This window comes from Dryobates pubescens, chromosome 26 (genome assembly GCF_014839835.1).
Source record: "Dryobates pubescens isolate bDryPub1 chromosome 26, bDryPub1.pri, whole genome shotgun sequence".
Taxonomy (NCBI): Eukaryota; Metazoa; Chordata; class Aves; order Piciformes; family Picidae; genus Dryobates; species Dryobates pubescens.
This window is the reverse complement of record NC_071637.1, coordinates 1,186,379-1,210,556: the sequence shown is the minus strand read 5'-3', so window position 1 is coordinate 1,210,556 and position 24,178 is coordinate 1,186,379. Positions and strand designations below refer to the sequence as shown.

Below are 24,178 nucleotides of genomic sequence, written 5' to 3'. Positions count from 1 at the left end.
AGTGTCTCACCACCCTCATTCTGCAGAACTCCCCCCTGATGTCCAACCTAAACCTGCCCTGCTCGTTTCAAACCATTGCCCCTCATTGTATCACCACTAGACCAAGCTGCTCAAAGCCCCACCCAGCCTGGCCTTGAACTCTTCCAGAGAGGGGGCTCAGGGCAATCAGGATCCTGTAGGCCTATAGTGGAACCCAAAGCTTAATAATTATTATGTTTGATTATGACTTCCTGTAGAGTATCAAGTTACTCTTTCTGAGAGTATCTGCATTGTCTCTCAGTCTGCAGGCCCTGATCAACTCCATCTAGCATTATGTCTTACTAGGTTTTCTCCCAGGGCTTTTGGAGAATTCCCCTTTCACCCTCAGCAGATGTAGTAAGGTTCTAGAAGACTGCATGGAGGAACACCTATTGCCTTCAGCCACAGGTCTATGGAACAAGCCAAGCATAAAAATCTCACTTTCCTCTACACAGACCTAAGATTTGAATTGCCCAGTTCCATTCACTGCTAATTTCAAATCTGCACTGGCATAGTGGTGGACTTGGCAGTGCTGGGCATTAACCAGCTGGGCACATGGGTCTTTAATGGTCTCTTCCAATGTTAAACAGCCCTGTGATTCTATGACTCAGAGGCAACAGTTTGAAACTGGAGCAGGGTGGATTTAGGTTGGACATCAGGAGGAAGTTCTGCACAGTAAGAGCGGTGAAAGCCTGGCACAGGTTGCCCAGGGATGTGGTGGAGGTCCCATCCCTGGAGACATTAAAGTCAGAATTGTTAGGGCCCTGAGCAACCTGATCTCGCTGGAGCTGTCCCCGATGACTGCAGCTGGCTTGGGCAAGATGACTTTTGAGGGTCCCTTCTAACCCAATGCATTCTGTGATTTCCAGTTCCCAGCTCTCACGAAGTGTGTTGTCTTCTTGGCAAGCTCTCGGAGCACACCCAGGGCTCTCCTCTCCAACCAGTGGCAAAGCCTTCTCGGGCTTCTCCGTGCCTCCCCTTGGACACCAATCTCAGAAGCACGCCACCTCCTTTCAGAGCGGGGCCAGGACCAGCAGCCACCAACCTGCCCCGTGTTCGTCTGCCCCCTGGGCTCGCTGCAAGCTGCACGCCCCCGAGCCTCCTGCAGCAGCCTGCGGAACGCCTTCGGGCTGCGGCCGAAGCCAAGGCCAGGCTGCCTGGGAGGCGCTTCAGGAGCAGCACAAACCCGGTGATGCCAGAAGCGGCTCGGCAGAGAAAGGCGCCGGGGCTCCTGCTGGGGCGCTGCGGCAGGGCCGAGGTCGCTGCCAGCCCCTCCGAGCGCTCAGCCTGCAGCTAGAGGCGGCTGCGTGGAAAAAAAACCCTCCGGGAAGGGACGGCAGCGTGGGGCTGCCGGTGCCTGGATCCCAGCCCTGCCGGGGGCTCCGGCTGCAGGCGCCGGCTCGGCGCGGGGCAGGAAGCGGCGGGGCGGTGACTGCTTCCCGTTCCGGGCGCTGCGCGCAGCCGCCGCCGCCGCCGGGCCGGAGCGGTGGCCGGGCCCCGCCGCGCTGCCATGGCGCCGAGGCGGCGTCCGAGCCTGGCCGCGGCGGGCTCCCTGCTGCCGCTGCTGTGTGCCCTGGTCCGCGCCGCCGACGACACCAGCGCCGGCCGGGTAGGTGCCGGAGGGCAGCCCGGGGCGAGGCGGGGTGCTGAGCCTGTCTGCGCCGGGCGGCTCCCTGGGGCGGCCGGGCCGGCGGTGCCGTAGCTGGGAGCGGAGTACCGGGGACGGGCGGCCCGGGCCCGGTTCGTGCGCGGTGCTGGCTGCAAGGCTGGGCTCCCCGAGCTCTCCCGGGCTCTCTGTCGCCCTGCCTGGGCGCTGCTGCCCGCCGGCAGCCTTCCTGCGTCTGCGGTAGGCCCTTCTGGTCCTGCCGCTCTCCGAGGCGGCCGGGCTGGGCTGGGGGGCTGCGGGCTGGGCTGAGGTGCCACGCTGGCTGGCGGCTGCTCTGTGCCCGAGCAGGCTGGCAGCTGGCAGGCGCGGGCGGCCGTGCCCGCCCTGCGCGCTCGGTCAACAGCCGCCCAGGAGCGGAGCCCTTCGGTGCCTGTGCGGGCGCCGAGCGGTGTCCCCGCTGTGGCGGCCGAGCCTGGCCTGGAGGGAAGGGGAAGAGGTGAGAGCAGCCTCCCTCAGAGCTGCAGCGGTTCGTGCGCCCTGCCCTTGCCGCTCAAGGACAGCTTCTTTTGGTCAGGCTGAAGGGCTGCGTGTGCCAGCGCTCCGTGTTTGTCGGAGCCCAGGACCGGAGCTCAAGGCAGTGCTGGCAAAGGTTTGGTCTCCAAACAGTTCTGCAGCTTGGCTTTGCTTTGAGCCCTGGGTGATGTCTCTGTTCCATATGCTGCGTGGCCATTTATTTGGTGAACTTTAATATGTCCCCTGTGGGGACAGGCTGAAAGAGCTGGAGCTGGTAAATGTGGAGAAGAGAAGGCTCCAGGGAGAGCTCAGAGCAGCCTTGCAGTACCTGAAGGGGTTCCAGGAGAACTGGGGAGGGACTTTGGACAAGGGCTGGGAGTGCCAGGATCAGGAACAATGCATTGAAGCTTGAGGGGGGCAGATTGAGACTGGAGATTAGGAAGAAATTGTTGGGAGTGAGGGTGGGGAGAGACTGGCCCAGGTTGCCCAGGGAGGCTGTGGCTGCCTCCTCCCTGGAGGTGTTCAAGGCCAGGATGGATGAGGCCTTGAGCAGCCTGTGCTGGTGGGAGGTGGCCCTGCCCATGGCAGGGGGTTTGGGACTAGATGATCTTTAAGGTCCTTTCCAACCCAAACCATGCTACGAAGAAGTGGCCAGTCTCTATGAATATGCCTGACCCAGATGCTGTCTCACACCTTCTCACCTTCTTTCTAATGCTTTGGAAGCAACTTCCCCCCAGCACCCCCCCTTTTGTCCCAGTCCATTCTAGTATCTTTCTGTTGCCACAAAGAAGTGGAGATTGTTGTCTCTGGTGTGCTCCTATTGACCTGCACCCCTTTTCTGCTGCTGTGTTATGTTAGGGGAGGATGTGGCCCTCAGAGTGTCACAGTACATTAGAGGTTGGAAGGGACCTCCAGAGAGCACTGGGTCAAACCCCCCTGCCAAAAGCAGGATCACCCAGGGTAGTCTGCACTGAAATGCATCCAGGTGGGTTTTGAATGTGTCCAGTGAAGGAGACTCCACAACCTCTCTGGGCAGCCTTCTCCAGTGCTTTATCTGTCCTGTACTCAGCATTGGTTAGGCCACTCCTTGAGTCCTGTGTCCAGTTCTGGGCTCCTCAATTCAAGAAAGATGTTGAGTTGCTGGAAGGTGTCCAGCAAAGAGCAACAAAGCTGGGGAGGGGTCTGGAGCACAGCCCTGGGAGGAGAGGCTGAGGGAGCTGGGGTTGCTTAGCCTGCAGAAGAGGAGGCTCAGGAGTGACCTTATCACTCTCTCCAACTCCCTGAAGGGAGGTTGTAGCCAGGCAGAGGTTGGTCTCTTCTGCCAGGCACCCAGCACCAGAACAAGAGGACACAGTCCCAAGCTGTGCCAGGGGGAAGTTTAGGCTTGATCTTTGAAAGAAGTTCTTCTCAGAAAGAGAGATTGGCTGCCCAGGGAGGTGGTGGAATGATTGTCCCTGGAAGTGTTTAAGAAAAGCCTGGATGAGGCACTTAGTGCCATGGTCTAGTTGTTAGACAGGGTTGGGTGATCAGTTGGACTTGATCTTGGAGGTGCCTTCCAGCCTGGCTGATTCTGTGATTCAGTCTCTGCCCTCCTCTGCCCCCTGCCCTGAGCGGTCAGGCTGCCAGTGTGAGAGCAGCACATGCAGATGATTCATCATCAGTCCAGCACTTGGGTGTTGAGGACTGTGTCCTGTCAGTCAGGTGGGTTGTCCTGGTGGCTGCAGAGAGCATACAGGGTGGGGGGGTGTCTCATAGCAATCCTGTGTAAGTGTTGCATAGGAGGCCTGGGGGCATTGGGCAGAAGGAAGCAGCTCTGGGGTGTGTGCAGGAGGTCACAGTGCAAAGTTTCTGGAGCAGCTCTTCCTTCAGGTTTGTTGCCATTTGCACTGAATGGTGAATTGATGAGCTGGTTTGCTGTGCTCTCAGAGTTGGCGGGGAGAGAAAGGGAAGGGAAAAAATACACTCCTGAATTCAAGGGTGTTCTTGCAAGTGCTGTCCTTAGCATCTGGACAAGTCTGACGTGGTTTTAGCTGAAGCTGCATTTTGGGAGGGAGGCAGGGAAAAGGGACAAAGCTGCAGGAGGGGAGTTGGCTCTTTTCCTATTCTAACCATGTGCTAGGTGTCTGCTGTTAGTAGAGGAAAAGCCCATCTAACCAGAGCCCCTCCAGACTTCCAGTGTGGGATTTTTGCTGTTAGTTGGAGGTTTTAAGGGCGATGCTGCTGTGCTCAGTGCAAGTGTAAAGCTGAACCAGCGTTGGTGGGGATTGCCCTGGGCTGTTCACAGAACCTTAGAGGTTGGAAGGGACCTCCAGGGATCATCCAATCCAACCCCCCTGCCAAAAGCAGGATCCCCTTGGGTAGTCTGCACAGGAATTCATCCAGGTGGGTTTTGAAAGTCTCCAGAGAAGGAGACTCTACAACCCCTCTGGGCAGCCTGCTCCAGTGCTCTGTGACCCTCACTGTGAAGAATTGTCTCCTCTTGTTGAGGTGAAACCTTCTATGTTCAAGTTTGTATCCACTGTCACTGTTCCTTGGCTTGTTACTGTGCACCACTGAAAAGAGCTTGGCCCCCTCTACCTGGCACCCACCCCTCAGATATTGATAGACATTGATCAGATCCCCTCTCAGCCTTCTCTCCAGATTAAAGAGACCCAGGGCTCTCAGTTTCTCTCCATAAGGGAGATGCTCAAGTCCCCTAATCATCCTCGTGGCTCTCCATTGGACTCTCTCCATCAGGTCTCTGTCTCTCTTGAACTGGGGAGCCCAGCACTGGACACAGTATTGCAGGTGTGCTCTCATCAGTGCAGAGTAGAGGGGGAGAAGAACCTCCCTAGCCCTGCTGGCCGCACTTTTCTTGCTACCCCCAGGATGCCATTGGCTCTCTTGGCCACCAGGGCACATTGCTGTCCCATGCAGAACTTGCTGCCCACCAGCACCCCATGGATCATTCAGCTGCTTGCTTGGAGTCTGGAGGCAGCAGTAGGTGGCAGACAATGGGTTCCTGGGAGGGTGCTGCTGTGGGCACTGAGAAGTCTCGTGATGGCAAGTTGACAGTGCACAGGAGGTCTCTGGAACAAGGACAGGGCTTCTTGGGAATTTCTAGTGCTCCAAAGGACTAGTGCTCCAGTTACTCAGTAGGGATGACAGCCAGGTTTAATTGGCATTGTGCTGTCAGGAGAAGTCTTCAGCCCTTCCTGAGGATCAGATGATATTGCCAAACCTAACCACAAAACAGATGGTTGGTTGTTTTTTTTGGGGGGGGGCTAGTTCATCACCTTTGCTGTTGAGGAAATGCTCTGGTCTGTTAAGCTGAAACCTAATGGTGGCATCCTTCTGTCTGTCTCTTTCTTTTCCAGGGTTGGTTAAAAGCTTACGGCTACTTGCTTCCATCTGACAGCCCAATGTCTGCCCTGCAGTCAGGAAAAGCTGTGCAGTCTGCAGTTGCCACTATGCAGCAGTTCTATGGGATCCCAGTGACAGGAGTTTTGGACCAGACAACCATTGAGTAAGATGAACGTGGGCTAACTGTGCCTTTCCCTTTCTCAGCACCTTGTCCTATTAGCTGGGTGATCACTCCAGCTACAAGAAACCCTCACAAGGGACAAATCTGACTGACTCAGCCAGAGAAGTCTTGATTATGAAAAGGTGTCCCTGATGAAAACATGTGGACAGCTCCACCTTTTCCTTTTGCTGGCAGCACTGTGTGTGAGTGTGAGCAGCAGCTCTTGTTAAATGGCATTCTTTATGTGTGGGTCCCCACTGCTGGTGTGCAGGCAAAACATGAATCCCCTGAGCCTCTGCAAGTGGAGAGCATCAAGGGTTTCATTTCTTTCCACCTTTCTCTGGATTTAGGTGAAAAAACTGGGTCTAGAAATGGCTTCTAATGCATTTCTTCATGACTTGGAGTTGTGGAGCTCCATAGATGGTGTTTGGGAAGATCTCTAGTTTTGGGCTGAAGTGAGTTGTTGTAGTTTGATGACAAATAGTCAAAGCTGCTTAGCTGTCAATAGTTGCCATTTGTTGGGCATTAGATGTTCTCTGCTGTGTGTTTCTTCTTGTGATCATGGCTTGATGGCACCAGTCACAAATCACCTAAGCTGGAGGGGACTTTATTCTGTGGAGGCCTTTAGTCTGCTCTTCAGTGTGTCCTGGGAAGTGTGGAAGTGGTGTCTGCTGACTTAGCAGGGCAGGCTTCCTGGCCTCTGACTGCATGGGTGTTGTGCACTGGTAAATCTGCATGCTGTTGGCCTGGACTGGGGAGTATCTCTTAACTAAAGTACAATGCAGATAAGGTGTTGCTAATGTTTTCTAGGAGAAAGAAGCATCTCATGGTGAGCTAAAAAAGAAAGCACAAATAATAGCTCTTGCTTATGCCCTGCCTGAGAGTTTCCCCTTGACCTTAATGCATTAGCAAACCCTTTGAAAGCGTGCTCTAGTTCTTCCTCTCTCCTCATGCCACTCTGCTGGCATAAAGGACACAATAACACAAAGGAAAGGGAGCACAGCATCACCAAGGGGTGTGAAGAACAAAGGGCTTTGATTGTGTGCTTTCCAGTCTACAAGAAGAGGGGAAAACAAAAGAAACAGTGAATTAGGAGGGAAGGGATCATCCTGGACTGGCAGTGCCTCTGCAGTGGATGTAACATTCCTCCCTTTGGCTCCCAGGAGCAGCCCTGGTTCTCCACTAAGGGACAGGGATAATCCTGTGTGTTTGCTTTTCAAATGAGCTGAAAATGAAATGCTTTTTCAAGGTGGGGATTTTGCATCTGAGATCTTTTTGCCTTTAGTAAACACAGGTTGTTATGGGGAGCCAGAGAGCAAGGCTGTGTATGTCCAGCTGGTGTGTAGAAGCTTGCAGTTGGAATGCTTAAGAGCTGGGAGGGGGTGAGGGAAGAAGAGGCTGTGGTATTGGGGTGCTGATTTGGAAAGCTAGGGAGCTGCTTCTGCTCCCCTGTGGGTGGCAGGAGGAGGGAGTAAATGGTGTGTGAGAGTCCCTGCTTCAGCTCAGTAGAAGTGTTTGTGTGGAGGAAAGGAAGGTGTTGCCCATGTTTTACTGAGCTTATATATGGGTGTCCTGGTTTTGCCAGGGCAGAATCCTAGGCCAGCCATGCGCGGCAGGCCAGGAGCTACTTGGAGTCAGCCAGGACCTGAGCTGGCTACAGGTGTCCTAGAGCACACTCAGTGTACAGGGGTGTCCCAGAGCACACTCAGTGTACAAGGGTGTCCCAGAGCACACTCAGTGTACAGGGGTGTCCCAGACCACACTCAGTGTACAAGGGTGTCCCAGAGCACACTCAGTGTACAGGGGTGTCCCAGACCACACTCAGTGTACAAGGGTGTCCCAGAGCACACTCAGTGTACAGGAGTGTCCCAGACCACACTCAGTGGCAAATTTGCTGAGGGCAGGAGCTTCCTGCTTGAGGCTTTTCTCTTGGGCTCCTCCTGACCCTGCTCCTCTTCCTTCTCCTGAGGGCTGCCTTCCCATGCAGTGTGCTTACTGCACCTTTGCTGGGCTGAGGATAACTCTGGGTGCTTTCTATTGACAATGGCATCAGTTGGGCTGGTTCAGTAAATCCATTTTCAGTTCAACCTGTGGCTCTTCTCTCCTTTTTCTTATTCTCCTCTTCTGCTGAGGAGAGGTCGTAAGGCAACTGCCAGAGTTTAGCCCTGGCTAAATGTAGACAATGGGCAGGGTTTAATTGGTGCCTGAGCATGCAAAGGCTGACAAGAGAAAAGCCTGGATGGTTCCCTCTTCTGAGAGTGGAGTCTCTGAAGGCTTGAAAGCTCAGCTGTAAGCAGACAGGGTGTGCTTTGCAGGCAGGTTGGGTTGCTCTGCCTCCATCTGTCCTGAGTCAGTAGGTCCATCTGTTGTCCAGCAGGGTGGAGCAGGAGTACCCAGCTAGAAATTACATGAGTGGAAGATGAGGTCCTAGCTGCTGTCAGCAGTGAGTCTGGGGTTTGAGTTGGAGGGCCCTGTCTAGCTGGCCCTTTTGGGGCTGTCAGCTCCTCAGACCTGATTGTGGAGGCTGAGTAAAAGCAGAAGCTCTGGCAAGGCAGGCTGGCACTGAGCTCTGAACTACTTGGTCATTTGCTCAGCTGTTACTTCAGTCTGTTAGGAGTGTTGAGATTGCAGTTATGGATTTTCTGTCACTTCTGACAGTGCTCTGTCCCTTTAAAGCAACTGTAGGAGCAGTCAGAGTGTAGAGGTTCTATTTTATGTGGTTTCTTTGCTTGCAACAAATTCTGCATATTCTATTTGCACTTAGAGTGGAAGCCTAAAGCTTTTCATCTCCTTCCAACACACCACCAAATCCTGAGCCTGCTCTTTCCTCCAAGAGTGGCAGCCCAAGTGTGTGGAAGTTCTCATGCAGGCACAGCCAGTGGGAATTAAAAATCACAGAACAGTAGGGGTTGGAAGGGATCTCTGGAGGTCAAGTTCAAGCCCCCTGCCAGAGCAGGGTCACCCAGTGGAGGTCACACAGGAGCACATCCAGATGGGGCTTGAAAGCCTCCAGAGAAGGAGACTCCACAACCTCTCTGGGCAGCCTGCTTCAAGGCTTCAGCACACTTAAAATAAAGAAGTTTCTCCTCATGCTGAGCTGGAACCTCCTGGGTTGCAGTTTGTGTCCACTGCTCCTTGTCCTGTCCCAGGAGAGCACTGAGCAGAGCCTGGCCCCTGCTGCTTGGCACCACCCTGCAGCTGTTTGTAACCCTTGATCAGATCTCTCAGCCTTCACTTCTCCATTCTAAACAGTCCCAGGGCTCTCAGCCTTTCCTCATCAGACAGATGTTCCAGTCCCTTTGTCATCCTCACAGCCTCCTTTGGAGCCTCTCTGTCCCTCTGGAACTGGGGAGACCTAAACCTGACACAGTACTGCAGATGAGGCCTCACCAGAGCTGAGTAGAGGTGGAGGAGAACCTCCCTTGACCTGCTGGCCACAGTCTTCTTACTGCACTCCAGGAGACCATTGGCCTTCTTGGCCAGCAGGGCACATTGCTGTCCCATGGAGAACTAACTTACTGTGTCCAGTTCTGGGCCTCTCAGGTTAGGAAAGAGGTTGAGCTGCTGGAAGGTGTCCAGAGAAGGGCAACAAAGCTGGGGAGGGGTCTGGAGCACAGCCCTGGGAGGAGAGGCTGAGGGAGCTGGGGTTGCTTAGCCTGCAGAAGAGGAGGCTCAGGGGAGACATTATTGCTCTCTCCAACTCCCTGCAGGGAGGTTGTAGACAGGCAGAGGTTAGTTTCTTCTCCCAGGCACCCAGCACCAGAACAAGAGGACACAGTCTCAAGCTGTGCCAGGGGAGGTTTAGGCTGGAGGTGAGGAGAAAGTTCTTCCCAGCAAGAGAGATTGGGCATTGGAATGTGCTGCCCAGGGAGGTGGTGGAGTCCCCATCCCTGGAGGTGTTTAGGAAGAGACTGGATGGGGTGCTTGCTGCCAGGGTTTAGATGATTAGATGGTGTTGGGTGACAGGTTGGACTTGATGATCTCAAAGGTCTCCTGCAGCTTGGTCTGGACTGGTCTGGTCTGGTCTATGCTATGCTGTGCTGTGCTATGCTATTAATCCAGCAGGACTCCAAGGTCCTTCTCCATGGAGCTGCTTTCCAGCAGGTCAGCCTCTAACCTGTACTGGTGTATGGTGGTGTTCCTTCCTACACTGGTGTTGCTTACTGGTAGCTCAAAGGAAGGTGGGGTTGGGGGATGGTGTTCAGCAGAGGTAGAGGCTGAGGCTGTGCAGTTTTCCTGTAGTGAGAGCAGGGGAGATACATGAAACATCTCCTCATAGCCTGCCTTGACCCTGCCTCAGCAAGGGCATGGTGCTGGCAGAGCTGTGCTGGCACCTCACAGAAGTGGTGACTGTTGTCTTTGTCACAATCAATCACATGGCACTGGAGGAAACCAGGAATAATCTTACTTGTGTTCTAAGTGGTTTGTGTTTTGTCTTGAGCCTGTTGTGTAGCTTCCTCACCTTGGGATGCAAGATCACAGAGCTGTCAGGGTTGGAAGGGACCTCAAGGCTCAGCCAGTCCAACCCCCCTGCCATGGCCAGGGACACCTCACACTGCAGCAGGTTGCCAGGAGCCACATCCAGCCTGGCCTTAACAAACCTCCAGGGATGAGGCTTCCACCACCTCCCTGGGCAACCTGTGCCAGGCTCTCACCACCCTCATGGGCAACAACTTCTTCCTCATATCCCAGCTGAATCTCCCCATTTCTATTTTGCTCCATCCCCCCAAGTCCTATCACTCCCTGGCACCCTCCAAAGTCCCTCCCCAGCTTTCTTGGAGCACCCTTCAGATACCAGAAGGCCACAATTAGGTCTCCTTAGAGCCTTCTCCTCTGCAGCCTGCACAGCCCCAACTGTCTCAGAGCTGCTCTGCAGAGCAGAGCAGCTCCAGCCCTCTGCTCCTCCTCCTGGCCCTGCTCTGGACACCTTCCAGCCCCTCCAGAGCCCTCCTGGCACAGAGGCTCCAGAACTGGCTCCAGAACTGGCCCCAGAGCTGCAGCTGTGGGCTCAGCAGAGTGGAGCAGAGGGGGAGACTCACCTCCCTGGCCCTGCTGGCCACTGCCAGCAGCTCAAAAGCAGGAGATTGTGAGTGGCAGCTTCCTCTGTTTAGGAGCCTTATGAGATGAGGGGCTTGGCCCCTGAGCTGTGCCTGGACAGGAGCAGGGTGTCACTGCTTTGGGAAGTTACCTCTCTGCATACCAAGCAGCTGGAGGAGTGCAACAGTCTGAGTGTGTACAAGTGCCAGGTACAAATGTTGATGATCCAGTGTTACTGGTGTGCCCATGTGAAAACCAAACAAAACAGGGGGGGCTGGGAAGCAGCCCTAAGTAGCTGAATTCTGCTTGAAGTACCTGGCTTCTGTTGTTGTTTCTGATGGGACCTGGTTTGGTAAAGCCCCTGGAACTCAGAAAGGGTTATCCACACTGCTGAGTGGGGAATGGCAGTCAAACCCAGCTGCTGAAAGCAGATCAGTGGCAGCAAGCTCCAGCTTTGTGGTTGCTTCTCCATAGATTTCTCCTGCTGAGAAAAGAATAGGTGGCTGGACTGGCCCACATAGCTGGAGCAGGGCCCCTGTGCCTGGGAAGCAATCTGAACCAGAGAACTGCTCCAGAGAAATCTCCTCAGCTTGTCATTAGCACAGGCTGTTGACAGCTTGAATATTGCTTAGCTCTGCCCAAGTAGCCAGGATGATCCCCTAGGTCTGCTTCAGGAAGTGTGCAGCTGAATGCTGGAGCAAACTTTGGCAGGCTATGGGGGCAGGGCCAAGTGTAATGAGGTTGAGAGGGGAGTTGGGCAGCTGTGGGTAGCCTAAGTCTATCAGCAGCTCTGCAATTGCTGATACTTGGATGCTTGGCTTCAAGAAGCCCCTAAAGCCCAGAGTGCCAACACTGCAGCTTGCCTCTGCACCAGCCTGCCCTGCCCTCTGCCTGCCCACTGTGATGGAGCTGGCACAGGGTGGTGGTTTCAGGCTATGCCTTTAAAATGCAGTTACAGAGTTTGAGCAGAAAAGTAGGAAAAGTACAAATAAATCACCACTGGGGGTAAAAAGGAAAGGAAAAGAATATTCTAAACAAATTCATTGGCTAAGCACCTAGAATAAGAGGAGCTGTACCTGAACAATTCCTCCCTTTTCTCTTCTCATCTCTGGCTGGTTTTGCTTTGCTCAGGAGAGAGAACCTGCTTTGGCTGGCCTTGGCTAAGTCTAACTTCTCTGCTCCAGAATAAGAATAGAACAAAATAGAATAGAATAGAATTAACCAGGCTGGAAAAGACCTTTGAGATCATCAAGTCCAACCTATCAGCCAACACCATCTGACAACTAAACCATGGCACCAAGTGCCTCATCCAGGCTCCTCTTAAACACCTCCAGGGATGGGGACTCCACCACCTCCCTGGGCAGCACATTCCAGTGGTCAATTCCTCTTGCTGGGAAGAACTTTGTCCTCACCTCCAGCCTAAACCTCCTGGGGCACAGCTTGAGACTGTGTCCTCTTGTTCTGGTGCTGGGTGCCTGGGAGAAGAGACCAACCTCTGCCTGGCTACCACCTCCCTTCAGGGAGTTGCAGAGAGCAAGAAGGTCTCCCCTGAGCCTCCTCTTCTGCAGGCTAAGCAACCCCAGCTCCCTCAGCCTCTCCTCACAGGGCTGTGCTTCAGACCCCTCCCCAGCCTGGTTGCCCTTCTCTGGACACCTTCAAGTCTCTCAATGTCCTTCTTAAATTGAGGAGCCCAGAACTGGACACAGGACTCCAGGTGTGGGCTGAGCAGTGCTGAGCACAGGGCAGGATGAGCTCCCTGCTCCTGCTGGCCACACTGTTCCTGATGCAGTGTCCAGAGGTGGACAGGAAATTGTAATCTGTTGTTATTTCATTCCCATAAGCCCTGCATCTCTATAAAATCAAAAAGCTCAAGCTGTTCTGCCCCTTTTCCCCTTTCCTCCTCTCTCTCCTTCCTGATGCTGCTTCCTATCTTTGCAGTGCAGGGGAGCAAGGCCTTGGATGGCCTTGGCAGGGCCCTGGAGCTGGTGAGCTGAATTGTAGCTGTGTCACTTGGCTTTGGTATGGGGGTAGAGAGCCATGGGGGGGATTGGGCATTTGAGGCTTGGATTTTTTGCCCTGTTGTGGTGGATATTGTGGAGACTTTGGCTTAATGAGCTTCTGTGTTAAGCCCAGACTATGGATTGTGTGTATTTGGTATGCTCTGCACTGTAGCATGCAGTTTATCAATAGCACTTCCATTTAAACTTTCCTGCTCTATCCAATCCTTGTGTGCAGTGTTTCTTCCACTCCTTTGAGAGGGGTTAGAGAGCCTTTCCCTGCTCCACAGGGGCAGGGAATTTGGCTGTCTTTAAGGGAATTCACAAATTGGGGTCTTTGTGCACTTGTGTTTGACTTTGGCAGGGGGCTAATGAGTCTGGCATCTGGTGTTCATCCAAGGGCATCCTGGCCTGCAGCAGGAGCAGTGTGGCCAGCAGGAGCAGGGAGCTCATCCTGTCCTGTGCTCAGCACTGCTCAGCCCACACCTGGAGTCCTGTGGCCAGTTCTGGGCTCCATAGTTTAAGAAGGACATTGAGAGACTTGAAGGTGTCCAGAGAAGGGCAACCAGGCTGGGGAGGGGTCTGGAGCACAACCCTGTGAGGAGAGGCTGAGGGAGCTGGGGTTGCTTAGCCTGCAGAAGAGGAGGCTCAGGGGAGACCTTCTTGCTCTCTGCAACTCCCTGCAGGGAAGTTGTAGCCATGTGGGGGTTGGTCTCTTCTCCCAGGCACCCAGCACCAGAACAAGAGGACACAGTCTCAAGCTGTGCCAGGGGAGGTTTAGGCTGGAGGTGAGGAGGAAGTTCTACCCAGTCTGAGAGATTGGCCCTGGGGCTGTGCTGCCCAGGGAGGTGGTGGAGTCCCCATCCCTGGAGGTGTTCAAGAGGGGATTGGATGTGGCACTTGGAGCCATGGGTTACTTGTCAGGAGTTGTTAGCTACTAGGTTGGACTTGATGATCCTTGAGGTCTTTTCCAACCTGGCTGATTCTGTGATTCTGTGAAACAGGTGCTGAGGGCTGAGGGACTTGGTGATGGATTGTTGATTTGTCATCACTGTCCTTCAAAGTGCTGGTGGCTTGTCCTCCAGGGCCATGTCAGTTTGGTAGTGCTTCCCTGTTACCTTTTTGTCTCCTAGGGAATACTGGTGAGGATAAAACACAGCAGATAATGTTGTGACTGCAGTCAGGGCAAGATGATGGAGTTCTCAGGAAGCTCAGGAGATGAAAACCTAACTCTCACTATGGTCTGTGATGGGTTATGTTAAAAACTCTGACTCATGCCATAGGACTGGAGTGGATTTTTTCAAACACTTAGGAAATCCCTAGGAGACCACAGGCTGCTCTGAACCTAACAGCTCTCCAGCAAAGAGCTAGAAGCAAGGCAAAAGAACACAAATAAAGCATTTTGGGGTTCAATCCTGCAGTGGGGACCTTAAAGATCATCTAGTTCCAACCCCCCTGCTATGGGCAGGGACATCTCAGATTCACAGATTGCATTGGGTTGGAAAGAGACCCTCAAAGGTTCAGGTAGACTACATACATACATAGAATAAACCAGGCTGGAAGAGACCTTCAAGGTCATGAAGTGCAACCTATCAACCAATCCAACACCACCTCATCAGCTAACCCATGGCACCAAGCACCCTACCAAGTCTCTTCCTGAACACCTGCAGTGATGGTGACTCCACCACCTCCCTGGGCAGCATATTCCAGTGGTCAATTCCTCTTGCTGGGAAGAACTTTGTCCTCACCTCCAGCCTAAACCTCCCCTGGCACAGCCTGAGACTGTGGCCTCTTGTTCTGGTGCTGGGTGCCTGGCACAAGAGCCCAACCCCCACCTGGCGCCAGCCTCCCTTCAGGTAGCTGCAGAGAGCAAGAAGGTCTCCCCTGAGCCTCCTCTTCTGCAGGCTAAGCAACCCCAACTCCCTCAGCCTCTCCTCCCAGGGCTGTGCTCCAGACCCCTCCCCAGCTTTGTTGCCCTTCTCTGGACACCTTCCAGCAGCTCAACCTCCTTCCTAAACTGAGGGGCCCAGAACTGGCCACAGGACTCCAGGTGCAGCCTAACCAGTGCAGTGTACAGGGGCAGAATGACCTCCCTGCTCCTGCTGGCCACACTGTTCTGATGCAGGCCAGGATGCCCTTGGTCCTCCTGGCTGCCTGGGCACACTGCAGGCTCATGTTCAGCCTACCATCAACCATCACCCCCAGGTCCCTCTCTGCCTGGCTGCTCTCAGCCACTCTGCCCCCAGCCTGTAGCACTGCCTGGGGTTGCTGTGGCCAATGTGCAGCCCCTGGCACTTGGATGTGTTCAGTCTCCTGCCCTTGGCCTCTGCCCATCTGTCCAGCCTGTCCAGGTCCCTCTGCAGAGCCTCTCTACCCTCCAGCAGATCAACTCCTGCCCCCAGCTTGGTGTCAGCTGCAAATCTACTGCTGATGGACTCAATGCCCTCATCCAGATCATCAATGAAGCTGTTACAGAGCATGGGGCCCAGCACTGATCCCTGGGGCACACCACTGTGGCCTGGCTGCCAGCTGGCTGTGGCACCATTCACCACCACTCTCTGGGCTCAGCCTCCAGCCAGTTCCTAACCCAGCTCAGAGAGCTGCTGTCCCAGCCAGGGGCTGACAGCTTGGCCAGGAGTTTGCTGTGGGGGATGGTGGCAAAGGCCTTGCTGAGGTGCAGGCAGAGCACATCCACAGCCTGCCCCACACCCACCAGGCAGTGCCCTGGGCATAGAAGGAGCTCAGGTTGGAGAGGCAGGACCTGCCCTTCCTAACTCCATGCTGGCTGGGCCTGAGCCCTTGGCCATCTTGTCCAACCCCCTGCAGGCAGCAGGGACACCTCCTGATCCTGAATGTCTCCTCAGCCCCATCCCTGGGCCACCTTTTCCAGTGTTCCACCATCCTCACTGTGCAGAACTTCCTCCTGATGTCCAACTTAAATCTCCCCTGCTCCAGTTTCCATTGTCCCTCATTGTATCCCCACAGGCGCTTCTGAACTGTCCCTTCTCAGCCTTCCTGGAGGTCCTCTTCAGTTATTGAAATGCAGCTCTAAGGTCTCCCCAGAGCCTTCTCTTCTCCAGCCCTGAATATGGCTTTTCCTACAGCACACCTCAGTTGTGCTGCTTTTGTTGGAAGGTGGCAGGAGCTGTGTGGGCAAGGCAGGGCTGATTTCCCCAGGTTGCTTTGGCTTCTGAAAGACAGCCTGCTGAGACCTGGGGGTGAGGTGAGAGGTGTGCTAGCTTTGCATGCACAGCCTGGGGTCTTGCCAGCTACAGTGCAATGTGTGGAACAGCTCTCTTGGGCCCTGCCCTTGTTGGGGAGGAGATGGCAGCTGCCTGCACTGTGATTTGTGAGCATCTGGACTTTGCACATGGAGAAAGTGGATTGAGGAAGAGTCAACTGCTTGGCTGCCTGAACCAGGAGCAGGTATCTGTGCTGTGAGGGAATGTCCTTCTGAGGCAGTGCAAAGCAGTGTCTGTCTATATGTTTTGGGTTTAAATGGTGTCCTGGAGAGAGGCTTTGTAACTCCTTTGCTGGTGAAGGGCCAGTACCCTCTTCCTGAAGGTATGGGGCTCCTGGGGCTGATGTGCAGCTGCAGTGTTTAGGCTCAGGCATGTGGGCACACGTGGCCTGCTTGCCCTTGACTTGCTGCACTTGATGGAGGAATGTCTGTGTTTGGAGGTCCAAAGGTGTTCCCCCAGGTGGCCTCAGATGTGAGGGAGGCCATGCTGAGAAGTGGGGAGAGAGTCTGGTGTCCTGTGTGAGAGATCTGGCAGGACTGGCTGTGGTGCTCTTGCTGTGTGTGCCTGGGCAGTGGCACGTTCCTCATTCCCACGTGCTCGTGGCATTGTGGCGCAGTGACCCTCGCCTGTGCCACCAGAGTAAATGCATAAAATGCCTGGAGAATTCCAGGGCCAGGGTCACCAGCAGAAGCCCAGGCAGTGCCAATGTGCTTGGGAGGCTGTGGCCAGAGCCTGTTTGCTCAGCTCTGCTCTCCTGTCCTGTAAGATCCTAAAGAATGTGTCCTGCACAGAAAGTTGCTGTGCTGGGACCTTTGGAGACCAGTGCCTGTAGTTCTGCATCTATCCTGCTCTCCTTTTTCCCCTGCTGCCACAGGCAGTGGTGAGCTCCTCCATGAGCCATTTCTGGCCTCTGGATGTGGCCACACCAGCAGGTGGGCCAGTGTTTGGGGTACAGGCTGCTTCTCCTTGTCAGAGAATCATTTAGGTTGGAATGGGCCTCTTGAGATACCTGCTCCAGCCCCCTGTTCAAACAGGGACAAGCTAGGGCAGATTGCCCAGGTGGGTTTTGAATACCTCCAAGGATGGAGATTCTGTCACTTCCCTGGGCAAGCTGTGCCAGAGTTTGGCCACCTTCAGGCTGGTGCCAGAAAAAAGCAAAAGATGTGTTAAGGCTGGAAGTAAAGGAGATAGGGGAGGGGACCTGATGGTAGCACACGGAGCAGCTTCCTTTGCTCTTCCTCTTCACCTGGCCATGCAGGCAACTGCTTCCTGCAGCATGGCTGACAATCAAGAGTCAAGGCTTATGGGGAGGAGCTAACTGAGTTTGGTGACTGTGACTCTCAGATTGTTCTGCTGTGGTCCTTACAGCTGGAAGCCTCAGACTTGTTCAGTCTGATTCAGTGAGCTATGGACTGGAGGGGCTTTTAATGACTCAGCAGGGCTGTAACAAGGTGGGAAGTGGATAGTTTGATCCCAGTAGGTGCACAGATGCAGTTTGGATCTGTCTCTTTGGTAGCATTGTCATCATTAAGTTGTTGCAGTATCACAGTATCACCAAGGTTGGAAGAGACCTCAAAGCTCATGGAGTCCAACCTGGCACCACAGACCTCATGACTAAACCATGGCACCAAGTGCCACATCCAATCCCCTCTTGAACACCTCCAGGGATGAGGACTCCACCACCTCCCTGGGCAGCACATTCCAGTGGCCAACAACTCTCTCTGGGAAGAACTTTCTCCTCACCTCCAGCCTGAACCTCCCCTGGCACAGCTTGAGACTGTGTCCTCTTGTTCTGGTGCTGGCTGCCTGGCAGAAGAGACCAACCCCCACCTGGCTCCAACCTCCCTGCAGGGAGTTGCAGAGAGCAAGAAGGTCTCCCCTGAGCCTCCTCTTCTGCAGGCTAAGCAACCCCAGCTCCCTCAGCCTCTCCTCCCAGGGCTGTGCCCCAGACCCCTCCCCAGCTTTGTTGCCCTTCTCTGTACACCTTCCAGCAGCTCAACCTCTTTCCTGACCTGAGGAGCCCAGAACTGGACACAGGACTCAAGGTGTGGCCTAAGCAGTACTGAGCACAGGGCAGGATGAGCTCCCTGCTCCTGCTGGCCACACTGTTCCTGCTGTAGGCCAGGATGCCCTTGGCCTTCTTAGCCACCTGGGCACACTGCTGGCTCCTGTTCAGGCAGCTGTCAATCAGCACCCCCAGGTCCCTCTCTGCCTGGCTGCTCTCAGCCACTCTGCCCCCAGCCTGTAGCTCTGCCTGGGGTTGCTGTGGCCAAAGTGCAGCCCCTGGCACTTGGGTTTGTTGAATGCCATCCTGTTGGGCTCTGCCCATCTGTGCAGCCTGGCCAGGTCCCTCTGCAGAGCCCTTCTGCCCTCTAACTGACCAACTCCTGCCCCCAGCTTGCTGTCATCTGCAAATCTGCTGCTGACTGACTCAATGTCCTCATCCAGATCATCAAGGCTGAGGGAGCTGGGGTTGCTTAGCCTGGAGAAGAGGAGGCTCAGGGGAGACCTTCTTGCTCTCTACAACTACCTGAAGGGAGGTTGTAGCCAGGTGGGGGTTGGTCTCTTCTCCCAGGCAACCAGCACCAGAACAAGAGGACAGAGTCTCAAACTGTGCCAGGGGAAGTTTAGGCTGGAGGTGAGGAGAAAGTTCTTCCCAGAGAGAGTTGTTAGCCATTGGGATGTGCTGCCCAGGGAGGTGGTGGAGTCCTCATCCCTGGAGGGGTTCAAGAGGGGCTTGGATGTGGCACTTGGTGCCATGGTCTAGTAGTCATGAGGTGCTGGGTGGCAGGTTGGACTTGATGATCTTTGAGGTGTTTTCCAGCCTTATTGATTCTATGATTCCCTTGCAGGTGGATGAAGAGGCCTCGCTGTGGAGTTCCAGACCACCCCCACCTGCGGCGCAGCCGGAGGAAAAAGCGGTACGCGCTGACGGGGCAGAAGTGGAGGCAGAAGCACATCACCTACAGGTGTGGTCCTGCTCCTCCCCCTGCCCCTTTTCATTTGGGTAGTTAGCAAGCACACTTTGTAAGTACCATTGAAGACTGGATTTCCCCTGTGGTGCCTGCTCGAGGCTCTCATCCTCAGGACGTGGTGGAGGGAAATGCTTTCAGGGCACTGCAATAACTGAAGGCTCTGTTCTCAGCTGGAAATAACTGATCAGCAGAGACACCTGAAACTCGGCCACCAGCTGCAGAACTTTGGCAGGAGGATCCTAGGAAGCTTCTTTCTGTTCCCTTAGGAATCTGTGGCTCTAACCCTGAGGTCATGTTTCTTCTTTAAAAAAAGACTTGGGGTTGCTGGTGGATGAGAGGCTCTATATGAGCTGCCAGTGTACCCTTGCAGCCCAGAGAGCCAAGCAGAGCCTGGGCTGCAGCAAGAGAAGTGTGGCCAGCAGGGCCAGGGAAGGGATTCTGCCCCTCTGCTCCACTCTGCTGAGCCCACAGCTGCAGCTCTGGGGCCAGCTCTGGAGCCTCCGTGCCAGGAAGGCTCTGGAGGGGCTGGAAGGTGTCCAGAGCAGGGCCAGGAGGAGAGGAGCAGAGGGCTGGAGCTGCTCTGCTCTGCAGACAGCCTGAGAGAGTTGGGGTTGTGCAGGCTGCAGAGGAGAAGGCTCCCAAGAGATCTTCTTGTGGACTCCTAGTATCTGAAGGGTGCTCCAAGAAAGCTGGGGAGGGACTTTTGAGGGTGCTACAGAGTGATAGGACTGGGGGGATGGAGCAAAACTAGAAGTGGGGAGATTGAGCTTGGATGTGAGGAAGAAGTTGTTGCCCATGAGTATTCAGTATCACTAAGGTTGGAAGAGACCTCAAAGATCATCGAGTCCAACCTGTCACCACAGACCCCATAACTAGAGTAGGGAGGCCACTAGTGCCCACTGCAGTCCAACCTGCCACCACAGACCCCATGACTAGAGTAGGGAGGCCACTAGTGCCCACTGCAGGCTTGAACTCATGACCTTCCCATTAACAGTCTTATGTGCCACCAACGGAGCCACAGACTGGTGAGAGCCTGGCACAGGTTGCCCAGGGAGGTGGTGGAAGCCTCCTGCCTGGAGGTGTTTGCAGCCAGGCTGGAGGTGGCTGTGAGCAACCTGCTGTGGTGTGAGGTGTCCCTGCCCATGGCAGGGGGTTGGACTGGCTGAGCCTTGAGGTCCCTTCCAACCCTGACAGTTCTGTGCTTCTGTGAAAGTATGAAAGCAGAAGCAACACAAAATGTTGTAAATCAGTAAAATTGATTTATGTAGAAGTTTTGTCCAGAACTGGGCCTGCTGAGGCAAGATGCTGAGGTGGGCTGGAGGTGTGAAGTGAGGGCTCCATCGTGATGGCTGTTTCCCAGAGATGTGTTTTGTTTGAGTCATTCAGGCCCTTAGCTTTTGAAAGGCAATGTCCAGATGATGCCAGTGGCAAGTTTCTGAGAATAAGACTGTCACTTCAGAAGAAAATTAACTCCCCCTCTTGTTGAAAGTAGGGGAAAAAGAGGTAGCAGGGGAGTAAAAATCAGGTAGGTAGAGGTTAAGGAGAAGATACAGGTGAGACAGAAAGGAAGTCTGTAGTGAAGAGGTAGAAATGTGAGTGACCAAGATGGGGAAGATGCCAGAATGTGTAGGAAGGAATAGGAGGTGTGAAGAAGAGAATCAGGGACTGGGACACTCTTGCTTCTGCTGAGAGGTCTGAGAAAAGGAGGAGGAGGCTGAGTCTTCAGGTAACAGTGAGGGACTGGAGAGACTGGGAGGAGGAACTAATTCTGGGGACTAGGTCATAGCTTTACCACTTTTCCTTTAACTCACCCTGTAAGCAGACACCTGTATTTGAAGAGCTGAGGGTCAGGTCCTGCTTCTAACCTTTTCTGACCCTGGGGGAGCCCAGGTTTTATTTAGACAGTTACCTACCAGTGTGAAGCCTGTGCATAACAACGGGAAGCAGGTCAACAGATGGCTTCACTTCTGCCATTGTCAGCCTAGAGGCCATTTAGCTTCCTGCTTTCAGCATTTCCAGTGTGGCATTAAGTTACAGATACCTTCTTTTACCACTCATGTTTTAGTGTCTTTCATGTGTCAGCCATTCTCTGAAGTGGAGCCAGTTTCATTCAAGACTGAGAGCTGTTCCCATGACACAGAGATTTCACATCCCACAAGCCAAGGGATACTCCTGTGCAGTCCTCCAGGCTGGGGTTTGTCAGCTGTCATGGACTGGGTTGCACACAACTGAGACCCTCAGTGTTACAGTATCACAGAATCACTAAGGTTGGAAGAGACCTCAAAGATCATAGAGTCCAACCTGGCACCACAGACCTCATGACTAAACCATGGCACCAAGTGCCACATCCAATCCCCTCTTGAACACCTCCAGGGATAAGGACTCCACCACCTCCCTGGGCAGCTCATTGCAATGGCTAACAACTCTCTCAGTGAAGAACTTTCTCCTCACCTTCAGCCTAAACTTCCCCTGGCACAGCTTGAGACTGTGTCCTCTTGTTCTGGTGCTGGCTGCCTGGGAGAAGAGACCAACCCCCACCTGGCTCCAACCTCCCTGCAGGGAGTTGGAGAGAGCAAGGTCTCCCCTGAGCCTCCTCTCCTCCAGGCTAAGCAACCCCAGCTCCCTCAGCCTCTCCTCCCAGGGCTGTGCTCCAGACCCCTCCCCAGCTTTGTTGCCCTTCTCTGGACACCTTCAAGTCTCTCAATGTCCTTCCTAACCTGAGGGGCCCAGAACTGGACATAGGACTCAAGGTGTGGCCTAACCAGTGCTGAGCACAGGGCACAAGGACCTCCCTGCTCCTGCTGGCCACACTCTTCCTGCTGCAGGCCAGGATGCCAGTGGCCTTCTTGGCCCCCTGGGCACACTGCTGGCTCCTGTTCAGGCAGCTGTCAGTCAGCACCCCCAGGTCCCTCTCTGCCTGGCTGCTCTCAGCCACTCTGCCCCCACCCTTCTCTGGAGACTTCCCAGCCCTGTCTGGATGTGTTCCTGTGGGACCTGAGCTAGATTGTATGCTCCTGCTCTGGCAGAGGGTTGGACTCAATGATCTCTTTGGGTCCCTTTCAACCCCCGACATCCTGTGAGCCTGTGAAAAGGAACCTCTGTAGATGTGGCCATGTCTGGAATTGTAATAAAAGGTCTTGAATGTCTTCAGCAAGTGTAAAGATCTCTGCTCTCTCCTTCCCACAGCGTCCACAACTACACCCCCAAGGTTGGGGAGGTTGACACAAGGAGAGCCATTCGTCAGGCCTTTGATGTCTGGCAGAGGGTGACACCACTCACCTTTGAAGAGGTCCCTTACCATGAAATCAAAAATGACAGAAAGGAAGCAGACATCATGATCTTTTTTGCTTCTGGTTTCCATGGAGACAGTTCTCCATTTGATGGAGAAGGAGGATTCCTCGCTCATGCTTACTTCCCTGGACCAGGAATAGGAGGAGATACTCACTTTGATTCAGATGAGCCATGGACCCTGGGGAACTCCAACCATGATGGTAAGAGTGCAGCTCCCTTTTCAAAACAAGGCTTAGCTGAATGTGGACACACTGGCAGGCTTTCAGCTAGAAAGTGTTTGGTTAGTGGAGCTTTCATCTGTGCCATGGTTCACAGGGCTTCTAAAACTGTTGTTCAGCTTGTGACTCTGCATGCCTCTGTGCTTACCTGTGGCTGTCAAGGAGTGGATAGAATTGTCTGTCTGCTCTCAAGAGGGGCACCAGTGTTGAACCTGAAACCATGACTGAGAGGGAAAAGGTGAACAGAGTGTTGAAAAGTAACCTTTCTGTCTCATGGAACACTCAGTGAGGGCAGTTAGAGTTGTAATGATGAACACAAAGTTGAGGGAGTGAGGATACTTGGTTGAGTGCAGTCACAGAGGTTGGGGCTGGCTGGTGTGAGGAAGACTGATGATCAGGACCACTGCTGGTGTCATACTGAGCAGACAAGAGTTTCTGATGTCTTTCTAGCTTTATCTTACCCTCTAATGGCAATGAGTACTTTCTGATCTGCTTTGAAACCTTTGATTGAGGACAGTAATGGCTTGTAAAAATTTAAGTTGGAAAAGCAGAGTTTCCCAGTAGCCTCATAAAACCATCACTCCAGGTTTCAGAGGGCTGGAGCACCTCTCCTGTGGGGACAGACTGAGAGAGCTGGGGTTGTGCAGTCTGGAGAAGAGAAGGCTCTGAGGAGAGCTTCTGGTGGCCTTCCAAGATCTGCACGGGGCTCCAAGAAAGCTGGGGAGGGACTTTGGAGGGTGTCAGGGAGGGATAGGAGTGGGGGAGATGAAGCCAAGCTAGAAATGGGGAGATTCAGCTTGGATGTGAGGAAGAAGTTGTTCCCCGTGAGGGTGGTGAGAGCCTGGCACAGGCTGCCCAGGGAGGTGGTGGAAGCCTCCTGCCTGGAGGTGTTTGCAGCCAGGCTGGAGGTGGCTGTGAGCAACCTGCTGTGGTGTGAGGTGTCCCTGCCCATGGCAGGGGGTTGGGGCTGGCTTAGCCTCGAGGTCCTTTCCAACCCTAACAATTCTATGAGTCTAAGCTCTGCTGTCTTAGTGATTGGAGAAGGACAGCTTGTCTTTAAACCTTTAGGGGCTCAGTATCTCTTTTTGAAACATTAGAAGTTTACTTGGGAGGTAAATATGGCCTGGGTTTTAAACGGTACAAAAGCACAGTGGTGTTGCTGGGGCACTCATGCCTGAAGGGCCTCTGCAGAGGTAATGTCTGTACCAAAGTGTAGCCTGGAAAGGAGAAAAGCTTTCTGCTGTGCAAACCACCCTCAGGCCTGACAGCTGTCCAAGTGGAGTGCAGCTTGTGAAAATTCCTGAGGGTTGAGTCTCTATCAGATCATCTGTGAGAGGAAAGGGAGCTGGCAAGTTCCAGCTGGGAATGCTGATGTGAAGGAGAGCAGGAATTATCTGCACTTGTCCTCTCAGGGCAGGAGAGTAAGTTCCCTGACATGTGTAGATGTGGGCAGAGAAGGGAGAGGTTAGAGCCTGTGAACTGTGGAGGGAGGATGGTGTGGGGAGGGGGAAGGTTATGGTGTGGCAGAGCAGCAGTCTCTTGCTGTCTTGACATTCATTACCTTTCATTCTGAGTTTTGTGGCTGGAGGGCAGTTTATAGATTCCCCTTGAGGATCAGGGTTGGCTCTCAGGCTCTGAGTGGTGGCAGCTGTGTTTGTGGAGGTTTTGGTGGTCTGTGCAAGTTCAGTCTGCTCTTGATCTCAACTGTGGGGGGTGAGGGTGGCTTGGGTGCTGAATGTGACTTCCCAGGCAAGCCAAGTATGAGACCTGTGCTGGTGT

At 54.0% G+C, this 24,178-nt stretch overlaps 1 protein-coding gene across 3 annotated transcripts in view; it reads left to right on the top strand.

Moving 5' to 3' along the window:
* Positions 1-1,484: 1,484 nt before the first annotated feature.
* Positions 1,485-24,178, top strand: part of MMP24 (matrix metallopeptidase 24) — a 67,064-nt gene continuing 44,370 nt past the window's right edge. For 2 of the 3 annotated variants that reach the window (XM_054173368.1, XM_054173367.1), the window contains exons 1-4: positions 1,485-1,627; positions 5,494-5,642; positions 18,768-18,884; positions 22,077-22,381. In XM_054173368.1, coding sequence (XP_054029343.1) covers positions 1,529-1,627; positions 5,494-5,642; positions 18,768-18,884; positions 22,077-22,381 — 670 coding nt within the window. In that variant the 5' untranslated portion in view covers positions 1,485-1,528. The remainder of the gene's footprint in view (positions 1,628-5,493; positions 5,643-18,767; positions 18,885-22,076; positions 22,382-24,178) is intronic. The other variant, XM_054173369.1, reaches the window with a different exon arrangement.